Below are 16043 nucleotides of genomic sequence, written 5' to 3' on the forward strand. Positions count from 1 at the left end.
GCAAGGATGTCAGAAATTCATGCTCTAGACTTCGAACGAACAAGATTTGACACGCATCGTGACACAGTGCATCTGGGACTAAGATGGGATTTTACAGCAAAGAATCAACTGCCCGGTCAGCCAGACAGGCAATTCCATATCCCAGCACTTTCGTCGATATTAGGACCACAGGATACGCAAGATCGATCCTTATGTCAAGTCAGAGCATTGAAAATATATCTACAGAGATCTAACTTGAGGAGACCAAAATTCAAGCACCTTTTCATCCCTTTATCTACGGAGACACCTACAGAAGTCTCACGTACAACTATATCAATATGGATGAGAGCCTTCATATTGAAAGCCTATAAAGCAGCAGGACTTGATCCTCCACGAGCCTCCAATCCTCATGAAGTCAGAGCACTGACATCGACACTAGCTCTGCACGAAAACTGCTCCATATCAACAATAATGGAGGGCTGCTTTTGGAGATCGGAGACGGTATTTGCCAACCACTATCTCAGAGACATGGCTACAGAGGACGTCTCCGGCATCCACCAGTTTGGGCCCCTTGTTGTAGCACAACAACTGACGGTACCTCACAGACGCTGAGATTATCTCACCCCTTTGTCACGTGACTTGTAAAAGCCAAAACTCAGCAGAGTCCATGCGCACGTCTAGGACAGACTAGCATCAGTGATGGACCCTGTACTGGTAAGGACTTACTTGTACACGAAGTAGGGTCACTTCTCCACTTGATGCAAGCATCAAGAGATGTTGTATAAATCCACACAGAATGTCAGGAGAAGATTTCAAGGATAAATCTGACAAGTTGTGGTCCCCCACACTCATCAGAGGAAGCTGGAAGAAAGGACAAATGCCATTAGAAGTTCCCAAGGCGGTATAAGGACGTAAATCAGCAGAGAATCCAGAGTGGCTTGACCCACCATCGTTTCCGTCGGATTCTACAAGCAATTAAGCATGAGTCAGGATAAGGAAATATATGTAATTTTCTGACTAAAATTGATATTTTATACTTATCCTGACTCATGAGGTTAGCCCTCCCAACCTCCCCTCATGGCACTCTGGATTTCCCTGCAATTCCAACTGACTGACTCACTGAGTTTGGTTTTACGCCGCTTTTAGCAATATTCCAGCAACATCACGGCGGGGGACACCAGAAGTGGGCTTCACACATTGTACCCATGTGGGGATCTGCAAATCCAAGTGTCGGGCTCGAACTAACGGAGAGAGTAACAAGCATGGCCGATCATGTGACCTTGGGCACAAGGGAGACAACTGGGGTGAGTGATTTTACGTCCACTTTTTTGAAGGGAGCTTCAAAAGGGGATTCAAGTGTTCCACTATAGTTCGCAAGAAGAAGAAGACAAGCAATTAAGCATGAGTCAGGATAATTATAAAATATCAATTTTAGTCAGAAAATTACATTTTAACATAGCTATTGACTTACGATCAGTTTTCCTTGTCTCTCGACTCTTGCACATGATATTCGCTTGTATTTGTCCGTAAATGCCTCAGATGATCCCATTCGGTGCCCGACATCCACATGAAGCTGCTATAAAAGCTGAGAACAAGCCGAAGAACCGCTTCCTTGCTCTATATGCTTGTAAGTAAGTCATGGCATGTTGCATTTGTTTTGAGTATAACTACAATCATGATGCAAAGTCATCAGAAAATAGTCCCCATTTCTTCCTTTATATATAGTAACATTATGCCTTCAAAATGGATGATCACACATTTTATGCGGTATATGCTCTCTCGTGGAATCCCTCGGTCACTGGGTAATGGCTCTCTAATACAAATGCTTTGTGATGCAGAGAATGATGGTAAGAACGTGACATCTGTGAAAATGGTTCACGATGTCTATAGCAGTACTAGACCAGTCCGAATAGGAATTGTGAAATAATTTATAGTTTATATTTTAGGCCCATACCATAACTGTTTCACTCCAGCAAATGTCGTCTTGAAACATTTCGAGTGAGTGAGTTAATATTTGACGTCACATCGGCGATATCTCAACCATATCGTGACGAAAACGATTTATACAACAAAAAATGAAAACATTTTGGAGAGTAAAACCTGTCGACGATGGACAGTAAAAATACTAGAATATCACAGATATGAACATAAAACTAGCATGTCAAACTAAAAGAAGACAATGCAATATAAAAAACGGGCTATAGATGAAACGTTTCGAAAATTTATGAACCAATAGATTTGAGTATTGTTGATGCTGAGTTATCTTGATCAGATGATGATTCGAGGGTTGTGCTGGTGGATGGAGAAGATTACATTAATGCCAATTATATCATGGTGAGTACGATAGGGGTAGGTATCTAATGGACTTTAACATAATGATGGAAATCATGGTGAATAATTCAAATATTTATCTCAAATGTCCAATGTTAGTATGATGTTCTTTTTCTATACATCCGATAGTTCCACAATGAGGATGTGTGGCATATTGTAACTTTGTATCTTTTCACAGGGATATGATGACACTCAAAAGTACATAGCAACACAAGGTACGAACTATTTCATATTATATGTCAGATGTATTCTTCCGTTCAAATGTTGTTATTTTTAAATTGTTTAGCGAAAGGATTTATGTACGAATAAAGTGTGGTTTGTAATACGAGTTAATTCCTCGAAGAACGTTTTTTTTAAAATATCTTTTGCACCAAGGACCCAGACCGACGACAATCACGGACTTCTGGCAGATGGTGTGGCAGGAGGACGTCACACAAATAGTCATGCTGACGAGGCTGATGGAGGTGAACAAGGTAGGATGTGTTAAGGGATATTAATTTTCTGTGGAAAGACAATCAATAAGTTTTCTTTCATAACACATTGCAAAAACAGTGGTCGCATCCTAAAAGTACATTGTTTGTATGTGTTTCCAGAAAAAGTGTGAACAATACTGGCCTGATATCAGCAAAACTAAAACTCACGGAGACTACAAAGTTACTAACAAAAATGTGACAGCTAGGACTGACTACACGGTCTCAACGTTTCTGGTAGAAAATTCGGTAAGTATAAATATATAAAGTCAAAGCGTCATGTAATGTTTACCAGGAAGAATGGCATCTCATACCGATACAAGTGTAAGTCTGGTGTTTACAGAGTGTCGAGAGGACCGTGACGCACTACCACTTCACATCTTGGCCTGACCATGGTGTTCCTTCTGCTCCTGCCCTCGTCAACTACTGGAGATTAGTCAAACAGGGGGACATGGACAGGGGGCCTATGGTGGTACACTGCAGGTAATTACAAGTGTAGAAGAGAGCACAGCTCACATACCCCCGCTCCACTCTTTGGGACATGCTCAAGCACGACGTTAAACCCAATTTCACCTCACCTCACCTTTGGGACATGGAAATGACTGATATTGATATATATAATGTGACAAGGATCAGCAGCTCACAAGACGTTCTCCTTGACTCTGCTAAACTTTATATACATGTTAGATAATAGTTTTGCCATGTACTGATTACAGTAATAATTTATGGAAACATTGTTTATGTGTTTTCCGTGGAAACCTGACATACATTTGAACTTGTTGCACACAATGAAGTGGACGTAGATGAAGATTGTTATTTTTAAGCACATGGCATATCTGTGGGTCATGATTAACTTGTGTATTAAGTTTGGTGAAACTAACATGTATAGTTTCGATGATATGCTGTGGCCAGGTAACCATCAAACACATTTTGCACCAAGTCATGTTTCCATGGAAACAACAAGGAAACAAATTCTGAAAAAAAATTAAAATAGCAAAAGGCACATCAATGGGTAATGATTAACATGTGTGTGAAGTTTTGTGAACCTAGCATGTAAACTTTAAAAGATATGCTCCGGACAAAACCATCAAACACATTTGGCACTAAGTCGTGTTTCCTTGGAAACAGCAAAAAAACTAAATTCTGAAAAAAAAATTAAAATAGCAAAAGGCACATCAATGGGTAATGATTAACATGTGTGTGAAGTTTGGTGAACCTAGCGTGTAAACTTTAAGGACAGAATGAACGCTATATACCCCCGTTACTTCGTAGCGGGGGTATAAACATGTATAAGTTAACTCATATAAGATCTAGATGCTATTCACCGGTGTCAATGGCATATTATCTAGATGTCAGAGTGAATGTATAGAGGTGACTCACTTACAGCTGAGTGGACAGCATTAGCTGTTCACTCCTGAGTGGACTTCAAGTCCAGGAACGTTCTGGCATCAACTGATTTGTGTACAGAAGATCCACGGACGTACAACGTCGGTAAAAGACATGATCAGAGATGTGAGATGTCAAATTCTAAAGGTTTCGAGGATGTAAAGGCGACGACAACATTATTCAACTAAGCAAATGATCATTTCAATATTCTGAAAGAATAGTTTCCAACGAGTGATATTCATATGTTCAGTGCTGGAGTTGGCCGAACAGGAGCGTTCCTTGCCCTGGACTACCTGATGGATGAAGCTGAGAGCAACCACGTCAACGTGTTCATGTGTGTCAGCAAGATGAGACAGAACAGGATGAACATGGTCCAGACCGTGGTGAGTGCTTACTGTGTAGAGTATATTAAGTGTCCTATCTAGCAAATATATCGGTTTTACGAGAGCACTTTAAGATGGGAGCTTTTAACTTAAAGACTATTGAAGGTAAAGAAACACCCCGACAATGATATCTTCCTTCCAACAGCTTTACACATCTATGGTTTGGACATGTTTTTCTAACAGAAATCTTTAAACATTATGTCTGCAACCTGATGAATTAACGGTGGCCAGTATTTAAGCATAGTATCATTTTATGCCTTCAGTATAAGTTGTTATAATATGTATGTTCCATCAAGAAACAGTACGAGTTTGTGCATGACGTGGTCCTGGAGGCTCTCAATAGTCGCGGCACTCATTACACTTTGTCCGAGTTTGACAAAACCTTTGGCGTTGGCGAAACTTATACAACACCCCAGGTGGATATACTGAAAGGGCAATTTGAGGTATGTAAATATCCAGATAGCTATGTCGCATTTCCTTTAAAATCATTTTCTGTTTTGTGTTTTTGTATATTTCACATGATAACCTTAATACACAGACGAAGCAACTGGTTTGGGTTTTAGTTACTCCAAGAACAGGTATCTGACCTTGAAGAAGCTGTAACGTCAGAGGCCTTGCTTCCAGAGAATTCATCCAAAAACAGAAACCATCATGTTCTGCCCGGTATAAACTTATTGAAATATTTATTTCCTAAAAGTACCAGAAACTCACAAGTACTTATCAAACTAATTCAAATTTCGTATTTTATTGACACAACATTCTCTAGTTATACGCTGATTCTAACAGAGAAGTTTTTAACGTCTTGATATACATTGTTGCAGGAAACAAGTCCAGGCCCTACCTGTGTACTCCAGTTCCGGGTCGGAATGGCTACATCAATGCAGTGTTTCTGTCGGTATGTTGGTTAGTAATTATTCGAACAACACCAGCCCATGTGAATGACACATTCAGGTGAATCTGAACACATTAGGCCTACTGCTGCTATGTGACCATTAACATTGACAAGTAAAAGCTACGTAGTACATAGCTTCAAAGTGTCGTCATCAATGGAAATTAGACAATGATGTGTCAAAAGAAGTGGTGGTACATAAGTTGTGCCTATATTTCAGTCGACTCTCAGACCATCGTCCATGATCGTCACCCAGACCCCACTGCCAAACACTGTGGTAGACTTCTGGAGACTGGTGTACGACCATGACTGCTTCACAGTTGTCTGTTTGGATGACTCTCAGGTAAATGTATTGGATATTATTTTGACCGTTTGTACCTTCTGATATAAATGAATCCAAGCTTCAGAGTGACCCTAAACCCTATGTGCGGCTGTGGTAAGATACATATATATATATTATCAATATCCATATACTATCTCCAAGACATCTAGGCATTTTATTGGTACAATATATTTCACGTACTAATTTTACAGAACGCATGTAATATGATATTCCCTTTGTTTTAATCCAGGAGACAGCTAAGCTCTACCCTAAAGACAACAACATGCTACAAATTGGACCATTCAGTGTAATACACGTGGAAACCGTTTCAAACAGAGCATTCCTTACTGAGAGAAAGTTAACACTTGTTTATGACAAGGAGGTTAGTCCTTTCATTTATTTTCAGTCATGTAGACAAGCATCTAGTTTCCTTTTAATCGCATGAGGAATTTGCTTTATGCAGTTATGCAAAATTGAAACACATATATGACGTTATGGTATTGTCCTACCATCGCCAGCGGATGAAGGGATGGTGTAAATCCAGCTAAGGCCAATGCAGGTAGCAAAAGTAATGTAAATCCCCATGGTTCCTAGTATGGTGATCTGCCTTCGGTTGTTGGCGATCTATAGCCCGTGTTTTATATTGTATTGTCTCCTTTAATTACACTGTTTTAGTTTTACATGCTAGTTTTATGTTCATATCTGTGATACTCTAGTATTGTTACTGTCCATCGTCGACAGGTTTAACTCTACACAATGTTTTCATTTTTGTATTATATAAGTTGTTTTCGTCACGATACGGCTGAGATATTAACTCATTCACTCACTATGATATTGTCCCTCGATGTTTCAGAATTAGATATTTGATTGAGATTGCAGCCCTTGTTGCACTTGTTTCATCGCGAGCTGATCCTTAATATGCATGACTCTTTCAAGTGTTTTGTAGGGGATTTTCCTCGTAATAAAGAGTGTATAGTTTTATTATATTCCTCTCGTCATCACACTAATGTGGTAACTTCCCTCACAAGATACATGAACATGTCATGGATAGTGAAAACAATCCAGTAAAAAACATTATATGTGTAGAGATGTTGATCGATTTGCTATTCGAGGATCAATTCACATAAATGACAAATAATTCTGTCCCTGTTCAGGACACAAAGCAGTCTGTCACTGTGTTCTGTCTCCGGTCGACGTACATGATGGAGAGTAGTGCTTCACTCTTGGAGCTTATCGACATGGTGGAGAGAATCATCAGATCTGAGGACCATAAGATCCTCATCCACTGCTAGTATGTATTTTAGATGTGTCCATGTACAATACAATCACAAATTTATCATAAAGGTACAATGTAACAAAGATCCCTATCGTCAATATTCCATTAGGCTTGTACACATTACGTTCCCATCTCTCATGTATACATACGATCATGCGATAAATAAATTATGCCATGTATTACTCACGAAACGCATGAGCCCAATTCTTTTGCCTCATATTGAAACAATTGCATCACATTTGTGTTGAAACTAAGGTTGTACGACTAAGGCGAATATTGCTGGAGACATATTCCCGTATTGCTCTGCAATATGTACCTTCATTGGTTTCTCTGTTGCTGGCATTAGGCCTTGGTTCTCCACTCAATTAATACCGACCATCCTCAGACTGACAGGAGATGTTTACCTTTGTTGAATGTTGTTTCATACATTATGAAGTACTGACTAAAGGACACCCCTTGCAAGAGCATTAATAGCAATTTAAAGTGGAAATAAGTGAGTTCATTCTTAATGGGAATGAGGACCGCAAAGAGACAATGGCTTTGTGGTGTTGTGCTTTTTAGCAACTTGAATGACATGATGGTTTCCATGAACCAGTGACGGTGCTGGAGTGAGCGGCGTGTTCTGCAGTGCCCTGAACATCATCAGCAGACTGAGGCTCGACAGAGACGTGGACATCTTCCTCACCATCAGGGAACTGCAGCATGTCAGACCACAGTTTATACTGTCCTTCGTGAGTGCAATGAATGTTCTTTTAATTCTAAATATAATTCATACGTATCGATTTTACATGTCAAATACCACAAGCTTTATAACCTCTTAAAAATGTCCGTTCTACATATCACGATTAGTATTAGATTTTTAAAGATCTTTATTCATTCTACAATGACAAACATTAGAACATACTTTGGATTAACGACACTACAGCAACCTTTATATTAAATGACTGACGAAACACTGAGAGTTACACATTGCTCATGGATGTAAACCAGCTTACTCACTGACGTGTCAGAAATTTAACCATCCAAAATAGGCATGTCTGGTATTTATCTATCAAACCAGTATACCTCCTGTATATGCAGTTGCGTCCAGACATATATGTACAGAATGGACAAAATGTAACATCGGCGAAGTTAATAATATCTAGATGCAGTATCTACCAATGTCATCGTACACATGACTAACGAGTCTGTTATTTGCAGGATCAGTTCAAGCTGTGCTACGACGTAGTGAAGGAATGCAACCGTGCTTCCAACATTTACACCAATATGTAATGAAGAAACAACGCAATATCATCTCTGATATTCTGCATAGATAGTGACTGAATGAGCTATGTTTATTGTAGTATCACGTTCTTCTGACGAACAATTTTCTTGCATCAGCAGCTGGCATATAGCCAATTCTAGAAATATTTTTCAACATTTCAATGACACGGGTGAACATAGTGGGCGAGTTGAAACATAATATTGTATGAAGTTGAGGCTGGAGGAAGGTGAAATTCACATCAAAGTCAACCAACATCGACACCGTCTTCAACAATATCATTCGTTCGTTCTTTCACATTCTGATCATCAATTTGCTTCATTATTTTTGTTTATCAAATGTGTTAATTTCTATACAATGTTTCTTTATGATCAATAATGTGTATTCCGTAATGACACCTGCAGTGGTATATGATTCCTTAGTGTATTGAAAGCGCTACATTAGCTGTTGCATATTCCATGAGACAACGGATATTACACATTAACCTTTATTACAGAGTAAGAGTATAATATTGAAACTTTTCTTGTCATTTTAATTATTCTTTCCGTGTTAAAGACATAACCTTTCCAATCATTAATTCCTTGATTTTGAACACCGATATTACCACTAATGACCTGTAAATACAGTCACGTTCTGCCTCGTACAATGTAGTTAATACAAGCATAATGTCATCATGTTGTTAACCCATTAACCCCAGTGGGTGCAGACTTTCAAAGTTAATCGTGAAAAATACTTAGAAATTCATTTTGGCGTTTATTGTTGAGCTGCTGGAGATAATAGTTTGCAAGGATGTAGTACATGTAGTTGTTTGAGAGTTATTCTACTTGAGTCAATGTCGGGAGATTTGGCCAAATGTGAAAATCAAAATGGCGGCGGGTTTGAGACGTGCAGCAAAGTCAGTGTTACATTTTGGAAATTATCTTCCCTAAATGTCTAAGTTTTGCATAAACACATTCCACCCTGTGCAACTTACACGAACAATGCCCTATTTGTCAAAAAATGATTAAAATATATGATTTTACAAAGATTATTAAGTGCATGCCAAAAGGGTGCATACATGTATCATTGAATGTCCCTAGGGTTTTCATACACAAATATCAAGTGCAATTTGATACAAACTCCATGTCGGAATGGTACTGAAGCTTCAAACGAACGTTGAACACAGTATTATTATGAAACACTATGATTAATGTGTGATCTCAAAAATAAAGAAATACATTGAAAATAACACTCAGCTAAATTCATAATAACTAAATCGCAAAATATATTAGAAAATAGGCAATACTGAAAACAGTGGAAGATTTAATGGGGTGCAACATGCACTTTGTCACGTATGTATTTTACATGAATGCTTACTTTTTCTTCCATGTGTCAACAAAAGTTAAATTTAAGATGTTTACTTGATCTCAATATGATTTTTAATTTGTTTGGTTTAGTTTTAGCTTTATCCATTTGAATATTGCTTTCACTCAATGTTTTAGCTTCCTATAGCGATTAGCATCGATGTATATCTCACTTTTGATAGTTTTTAATAAACATTAATTTAGAAGTTGGTTGTGTTCGTTTCAAATATACATTCTGAGAACGGGGCGGTATCCAGACCCGAAGAGCTCATATGACTTTTTATGTTTCTAATGGTTGTCGGAAAGGCATGGTCAAAATATGTGATCGCTGACATGCTTTTTGTCACTCCTCCCTGATGAATAAAACATGTCAGAGAACGCGTTGTGTTTTGATTTCCATTATACACATGTTGTATAATTCCTCGTAATTGCAATTGTATATATTAATCAATATAGTTGAGGTAGTAACTTTTTACAAAGTGAGTGAGTGAATGTTGTTTTACGCCGCACTTAGAAACGTTCAGCAATGCTATATGACAGCGGTCTGTAAATAATCGAGTTTGGGTCAGACAGTCCAATGATCAACAGCATGAGCATGGAACTACGCAATAAGAAACGATGACATGACATTGCCAACCAAGTCAGCGAGCCTGATACTTGCTTGACAGCGATACAAGAATCTGTATCGAAACGTCGCATCATCCGAATAAAGTAGTTGTTCATCCATAAAGTTCTGTCCTCATCTTTACACTCCTTGCAAAAACACACTGTGAGAGTGAGAGCGTATTACCTTGTCTTGATTGAAACAAGAATAGCCTCTGCATGGCGAAGCCACATGTTCTGAAGACATAACGCAATAATGATTGTCTTGCTATATCACACGTACGTCCACGAGGTGGTGGCCTTTCAGTGATCAGTACCCGATACGACCGGAGTGTGCTGTTATCACTGTTTTACAACTCCTTAGTATAGACGAAGCATATATTAAAATATTTACAGTTTGTGTTGTTGTATGTATTGTGTGGAAACTATACAACCAAGGGTACAACAGAGTGCAAATATGAATGTTTGCTGTGCCGTATTGTCAATAGAAGGTATGACAAGTAGGTATGTCAAGGAGCTGTATGAAAGTTGACAAGCTGGGTTTCATCAACGAACACTATGTCAATATTTGCACAAAGCCAGCATGACTTAGTCAAACACAATATCTCGATCTTGTTATCCCAACGTGCTTCACTCAGTTAACTTCACGGGCGGTGGGGTAGCCTTGTGGTTAAAGTGTTCGCTAGTCACATGACTTATCCAAACGGGTACCCATTTGCTGCTGGTAAACAGAGGCAGTTAAAAACAAATGATACTTAACTTCAACTGATCTGTGACCTGAGCTCTATGCACAGGACCACCGACCACAGCATTTGCCGAAGGTTCGATTCCCACATGGGTACAATGTGTGAAGTCTATTTCTGGTGTTCCGCGCCGTGATATTGCTGGAATGTTGCTAATGTGAGTGCGTGAGTTAAGATTTAAAGTCACATCGGCAATATTCGTGACTAAACTATTTCTAAATTCATAATACATAATATATACAATCCTGTCATCGAAGGACAGTAAAATTATCACAAAATGGGGTAGATCTAAAAATAGTTAGCATATATCTTTAAAAGTAGAAACTATTTTTTTATTGTAAAAATGGGCTATAGTGAGTGAGTTAGTGAGTGAGTGAGTTAAGATTTACAGCCACATCGGCAATATTTCAGCCATATCGTGACTAAAACAAGTTAAGAATTCCCCATAAACACATGTAAATTATAAAAACCTGTCATCGAAGGACAGTAAAACAACTAGACTATCACAGATATATCTTTAAAACTAGTAATGAAATCTAAATCAATTTCACTATAGAGGACGATACAATATAAACACAGGCTATAGGTCGCCAACAACTGGTCACCATACTAGGGACCATGGGGACTTACACTGCCTTTGCTACCTACATGGACCCTAGCTGGATTTACACCATCCCTTCAGCCACTGGCGATTGTAGTCAAATCTAGCCATAACAATTACAAAAATACTACGCTTAAAAAATCTGGTAAGTATAAATTTACCTTGAATGCTTTGGGACTTACGTACCTCCACAGGAGGACAATAATTTTACAATACTTCAACCCTCTGTGAGGATACAGCCACTAACAATCTAAGTTGCTAATTTAAACTACCCATAGTAAAATATAGATCTATATACAAAACATATCAATCAAAATGTATCAAGTAATTCTATTTCTTTAAAAAATTCAATAATTAAATGATAATTAACATTTTAAAAAAGATCCTTCAATGTTTTGTCATTGAAATATTTATCCCTTGTGATGGAAAAATCTATACAGATGAAAATATTGCTAAAAGCGGCGTACAACCCAACTCACTCACTCAGATCACTTCACTGCTGTTCAGTGTATGGATCAACTCTGAGATGTTGATGTTAATATTGCTCTAATCCGTTGTGTATATACGAATGAAAGATCATCGTGTGATCATCGTTAGATCCTGTGAGTGATAATACCCTGTAATTGTCCTGTGAATCAAATAGTACTGCACAATAAGCATGCACCGTTTCATTTTCATCCTAATGAGTGCTTTATGAGAACGATCAAATTTCAGTCTATGAAAATATTTCTTCAAAACTGTAATTTATTTATTTCGATTGAACCGTTCTTCATCTGCTTTTTTTCACAAGTTGAATCAAGGCACTTAGTTTGGCATATAGATTTGCATATAATTGTGAAGTGATGACACATGACTGTTTATAAACATACACTATCGGGCTTAATGCACAGCGAATGTAAACATTTGACGATCACATTACAACTAAACTGTATGTGACCTAATATTCAAAATAACAACGTACTACTGAATCAAACAATGCCAGCACACACACCTACTCTACTTCATTTCAACACATAGATAGCTTAAACCACATGCGAGGTAATCTACAATCCAGGATGTAATTTAAGCTATAATACAAACAGCCAATGCAAACTGACACTACTGGGTGAGGAGAACATGTTGTCGTCCCCTAACAATTTTCTTCCTGGTTGTGCTGCAGTGCATTTGTCTGGGAAGACACAGGTAAGTATTATGATGTTTTACAGAAAATTATATATTTCATATTTGATCTAGATGTCTGTCGTGTCCATTGCATCATAATTATGCTAGATATGTTGGGTAGATACCATTAAATCCGAAAGTAAATGTACTCTGACATCACTTTTTCCGCTCATATTAATATAGTTACAAAGCGTCCGAAGTCTGGGTTACTGTGTGTTATGAGATGATGATCTGAGTCTATCCTATTTTGTAATGCAGAGTTATTTGTCATAAAATTAATAATGTTATACATTTGTATGGCGCTTATTCCCCATGTTGCACTGCGCTGTAATTATTACCCCTGATAACCCAAGTAGCCTGTGATTCGCTAGAAGTATAATAGTCACATGACTTATCCCACCGGGTACCCATTTTCTGCTGGTCAACAGAGGCAATTTAGAACAAACGTTGCTTAACTTCAACTGATTTGTGACCCGAGCTCTATGCACAGGACCACCGACCACCACATTTGTATGTGTAGACAGGTCAAACCTCCAATAAATGTCAGAACATGAATTTGAGTTTTGATTATTTTAATTGGTATGGGTAAATGGCGGCAGTCCTCGTGGCTTCATACAATATTTGCCCTGCAATACTACAAAATTGAAGGAAGTATTTGCACAATAAGGAACAACAAACAGTGAAAATTGTTGGAATAAACATTAGAAAAAAGTAACTTCCTAGTCATATATAGCCTATCATGTAACTGTACCTGTATTGAAAAGAATGGCATAATCTGTAACCATTGTAACTATTAATTCCCTTAAAAATAATAATGGTTATAGAATAAAATAGTATGAAAAGGCCTCCAGTTACATGCATGATGTTAAGACGCCAACTATTAAACGGCGAGTGTAGGTCCGCAAAGCGTGAGGCGAGGATGTTTAATTATAGACTTACACGAACTGACTACAATAGAAAGACGTCTTGTACTTATAGGCATAAAGAATATCGCATGAAATAAAAGAAGAAAATAAGAGGTTGGTTGGTTGTTTAATGCTACAATACGGCGGGCACGTTACATAAAATGGGGTTAGAAAACATTTGGTTTGGACGTAACACTAATCTCAGCATCCCCTTCCCCGTTATTAGTGAGTGAGTCAGTGAGTTGTACGCCGCACTCAGCAATATTCCAGCTATATGGAAGCGGTCTGGAAATAATCGAGTCTGGACCAGACAATCCAGTGATCAACAGCATGAGCATCGATCTGCGCAAGTTGGAACCGATGATATGTGTCAACCAAGTCAGCGAGCCTGACCACCCGATCCCGTTAGTCGCCTCTTACGACAAGCATAGTCGCCTTTTGTGGCAAACGTGGGTTGCTGAAGACCAACTCCACCCCGGATCTTCACGGGCCTCCCCGTTATTAAAAGACCCTTAACTGAAGTTACAAACTCAGTGTTATGAAATACAATACACGTGGTACAAAAACCAACGGTACTATCACCTAAGTGAACTTGACGTGACATTTGTGTAGTGCCAAGAAATGCCCAAAGATATAACACTGCCGAAGCTCAAATCTCTGAAATATTACTAATTCACAGTTGAAATTCGAATAAATATTCTGTACCTTGTATTTGTTTACATGTTGAATATTGTAGGATGGCAAGTTAATGGCAGCACATTTTATCTTATTGCGTTTGGTATCAGATACATAATTGCGAAAACAACTGTTCCAGCATCAAATATATACTGAGTCAAAAAGAAACTTCACAAAATGTAATTTGAAAAATAATGAATAATTTTTCTCTGATGATACATCTATGTATCCGAAATGGGATCCCTATCTTTCGACTCTAGAAAAACGTTAGCAAAACCCACTCAAACCCATCCATTCGTCGTGCAAATGACGTTAGTGCCAAATCAGGTTTTGCACGTGTAGTCGATCACGTGATCTTTGCATCGAAGTTTTCTTCATATGCACGTGTTTGCATTGGCCTCAAGAATTGAAAAAACACTTTTAAACCACAGTTCTAACGGTACTTGAAATGCCACGATTGTCAAATGTGCAACGTGAACGTGCCGTTGGCATGTTGCAAGCGGGAAGATCAGTTATTGACGTCGCAAGAGCAATGGGATGCAGCTGTCGTACTGTGTATGACTTGCGAGGTTGTCTACAACAAACTGGCACCACTTCTGATCGCCCAAGGTCGGGTCGTCCACGTGTGACGTCACGAGCAGAAGACCGTCAAATCGTCCTACGTCACCTACGTGACAGATTTCTGCCGGCGTCACGAACCAGGGCTGAGATGTTTAGAGGTCGACTGCCCTCACAGACCACTCGAAATCGGTTGCGGGCTGCTAATCTCCATTCTCGACGTCCATATCGTGGGCCAATATTGACGCCGTTTCATCAACGTCAACGTCTGCTGTGGGCCCAACGTCACCTCCGATGGACCCAAAGAGACTGGAATCGAGTCGTCTTTAGCGATGACTCCAGGTTTACCCTCATATTCGCGAACGGCAGGCATAGAGTCTGGAGACGACGTCGTGAACGGTATGCTCAATGTTGTGTACAGGAAGTCGACAGATTCGGTGACGGAAGTTGCATGGTTTGGGGTGCTTTCTGTGGGAACAACCGTTCCCGACTTCTGGTCATCCGTGGAAACCTCACAGCTGCTGCTTACCGCGACCAGGTGCTCACCCCTGAACTCGTTCCTTTCATGGCGGCTCATGGCCCAGGTCTACAGTTCCAGCATGATAATGCTCTGCCGCATACCGCGATGTTGACATGAAATTTCCTTCAAAACGCTGGAATCAACGTCATGGACTGGCCATCGAGGTCCCCTGACCTTAATCCAATAGAGCACGTTTGGGATGCACTTGGGAGAAGGCTTCGTGGTCTTAGGAACCAACCTCAGAATTTGCAGGAACTTGGCGCTGCCTTGCAAGAGCAATGGCGGAGAATCCCCAACCACGTGTTCACAAGCATCAGGCAGTCGATGAGGAGACGGTGTTTGGCAGTGGTGAATGCCCGGGGCGGCCATACACGATACTGAACTGAGAAATTTCGCATTTTTATTCTTGTGACTTGACATTCTGTATACCCATGTTTTGGAACGGCGGTGTAGCCTAATGGAACTGATTATGGCACTGTCAGTGTATCGAGTACATCACACAGATCTCAGCAATGAAATAATAACAATTTAACCATCTTACCATCTCTTGTTCTTTATAGTGCCCTGAAGAAAGAATGCGAAGTTTCTTTTTTGACTCAGTATATTTACATACATTGTGTTCGTCGGGTTGTTGAGG

The 16043-nt window shown here is 39.2% G+C and overlaps 1 protein-coding gene across 1 annotated transcript in view; it reads left to right on the plus strand.

Annotated features, from left to right (window-relative positions):
- The first annotated feature begins 1467 nt into the window (after window positions 1-1467).
- Window positions 1468-16043, plus strand: part of LOC124271282 (receptor-type tyrosine-protein phosphatase mu-like) — a 138102-nt gene continuing 123526 nt past the window's right edge. Inside the window, exons 1-5 of the mRNA XM_046706384.1 lie at window positions 1468-1606; window positions 2252-2313; window positions 2489-2525; window positions 2686-2783; window positions 2904-3029. Coding sequence (XP_046562340.1) covers window positions 1510-1606; window positions 2252-2313; window positions 2489-2525; window positions 2686-2783; window positions 2904-3029 — 420 coding nt within the window. The 5' untranslated portion in view covers window positions 1468-1509. The remainder of the gene's footprint in view (window positions 1607-2251; window positions 2314-2488; window positions 2526-2685; window positions 2784-2903; window positions 3030-16043) is intronic.

The sequence above is a fragment of the Haliotis rubra genome, unplaced genomic scaffold (genome assembly GCF_003918875.1).
Source record: "Haliotis rubra isolate DU_JTF1 unplaced genomic scaffold, ASM391887v1 Scf1594, whole genome shotgun sequence".
NCBI classification, from domain to species: domain Eukaryota; kingdom Metazoa; phylum Mollusca; class Gastropoda; order Lepetellida; family Haliotidae; genus Haliotis; species Haliotis rubra.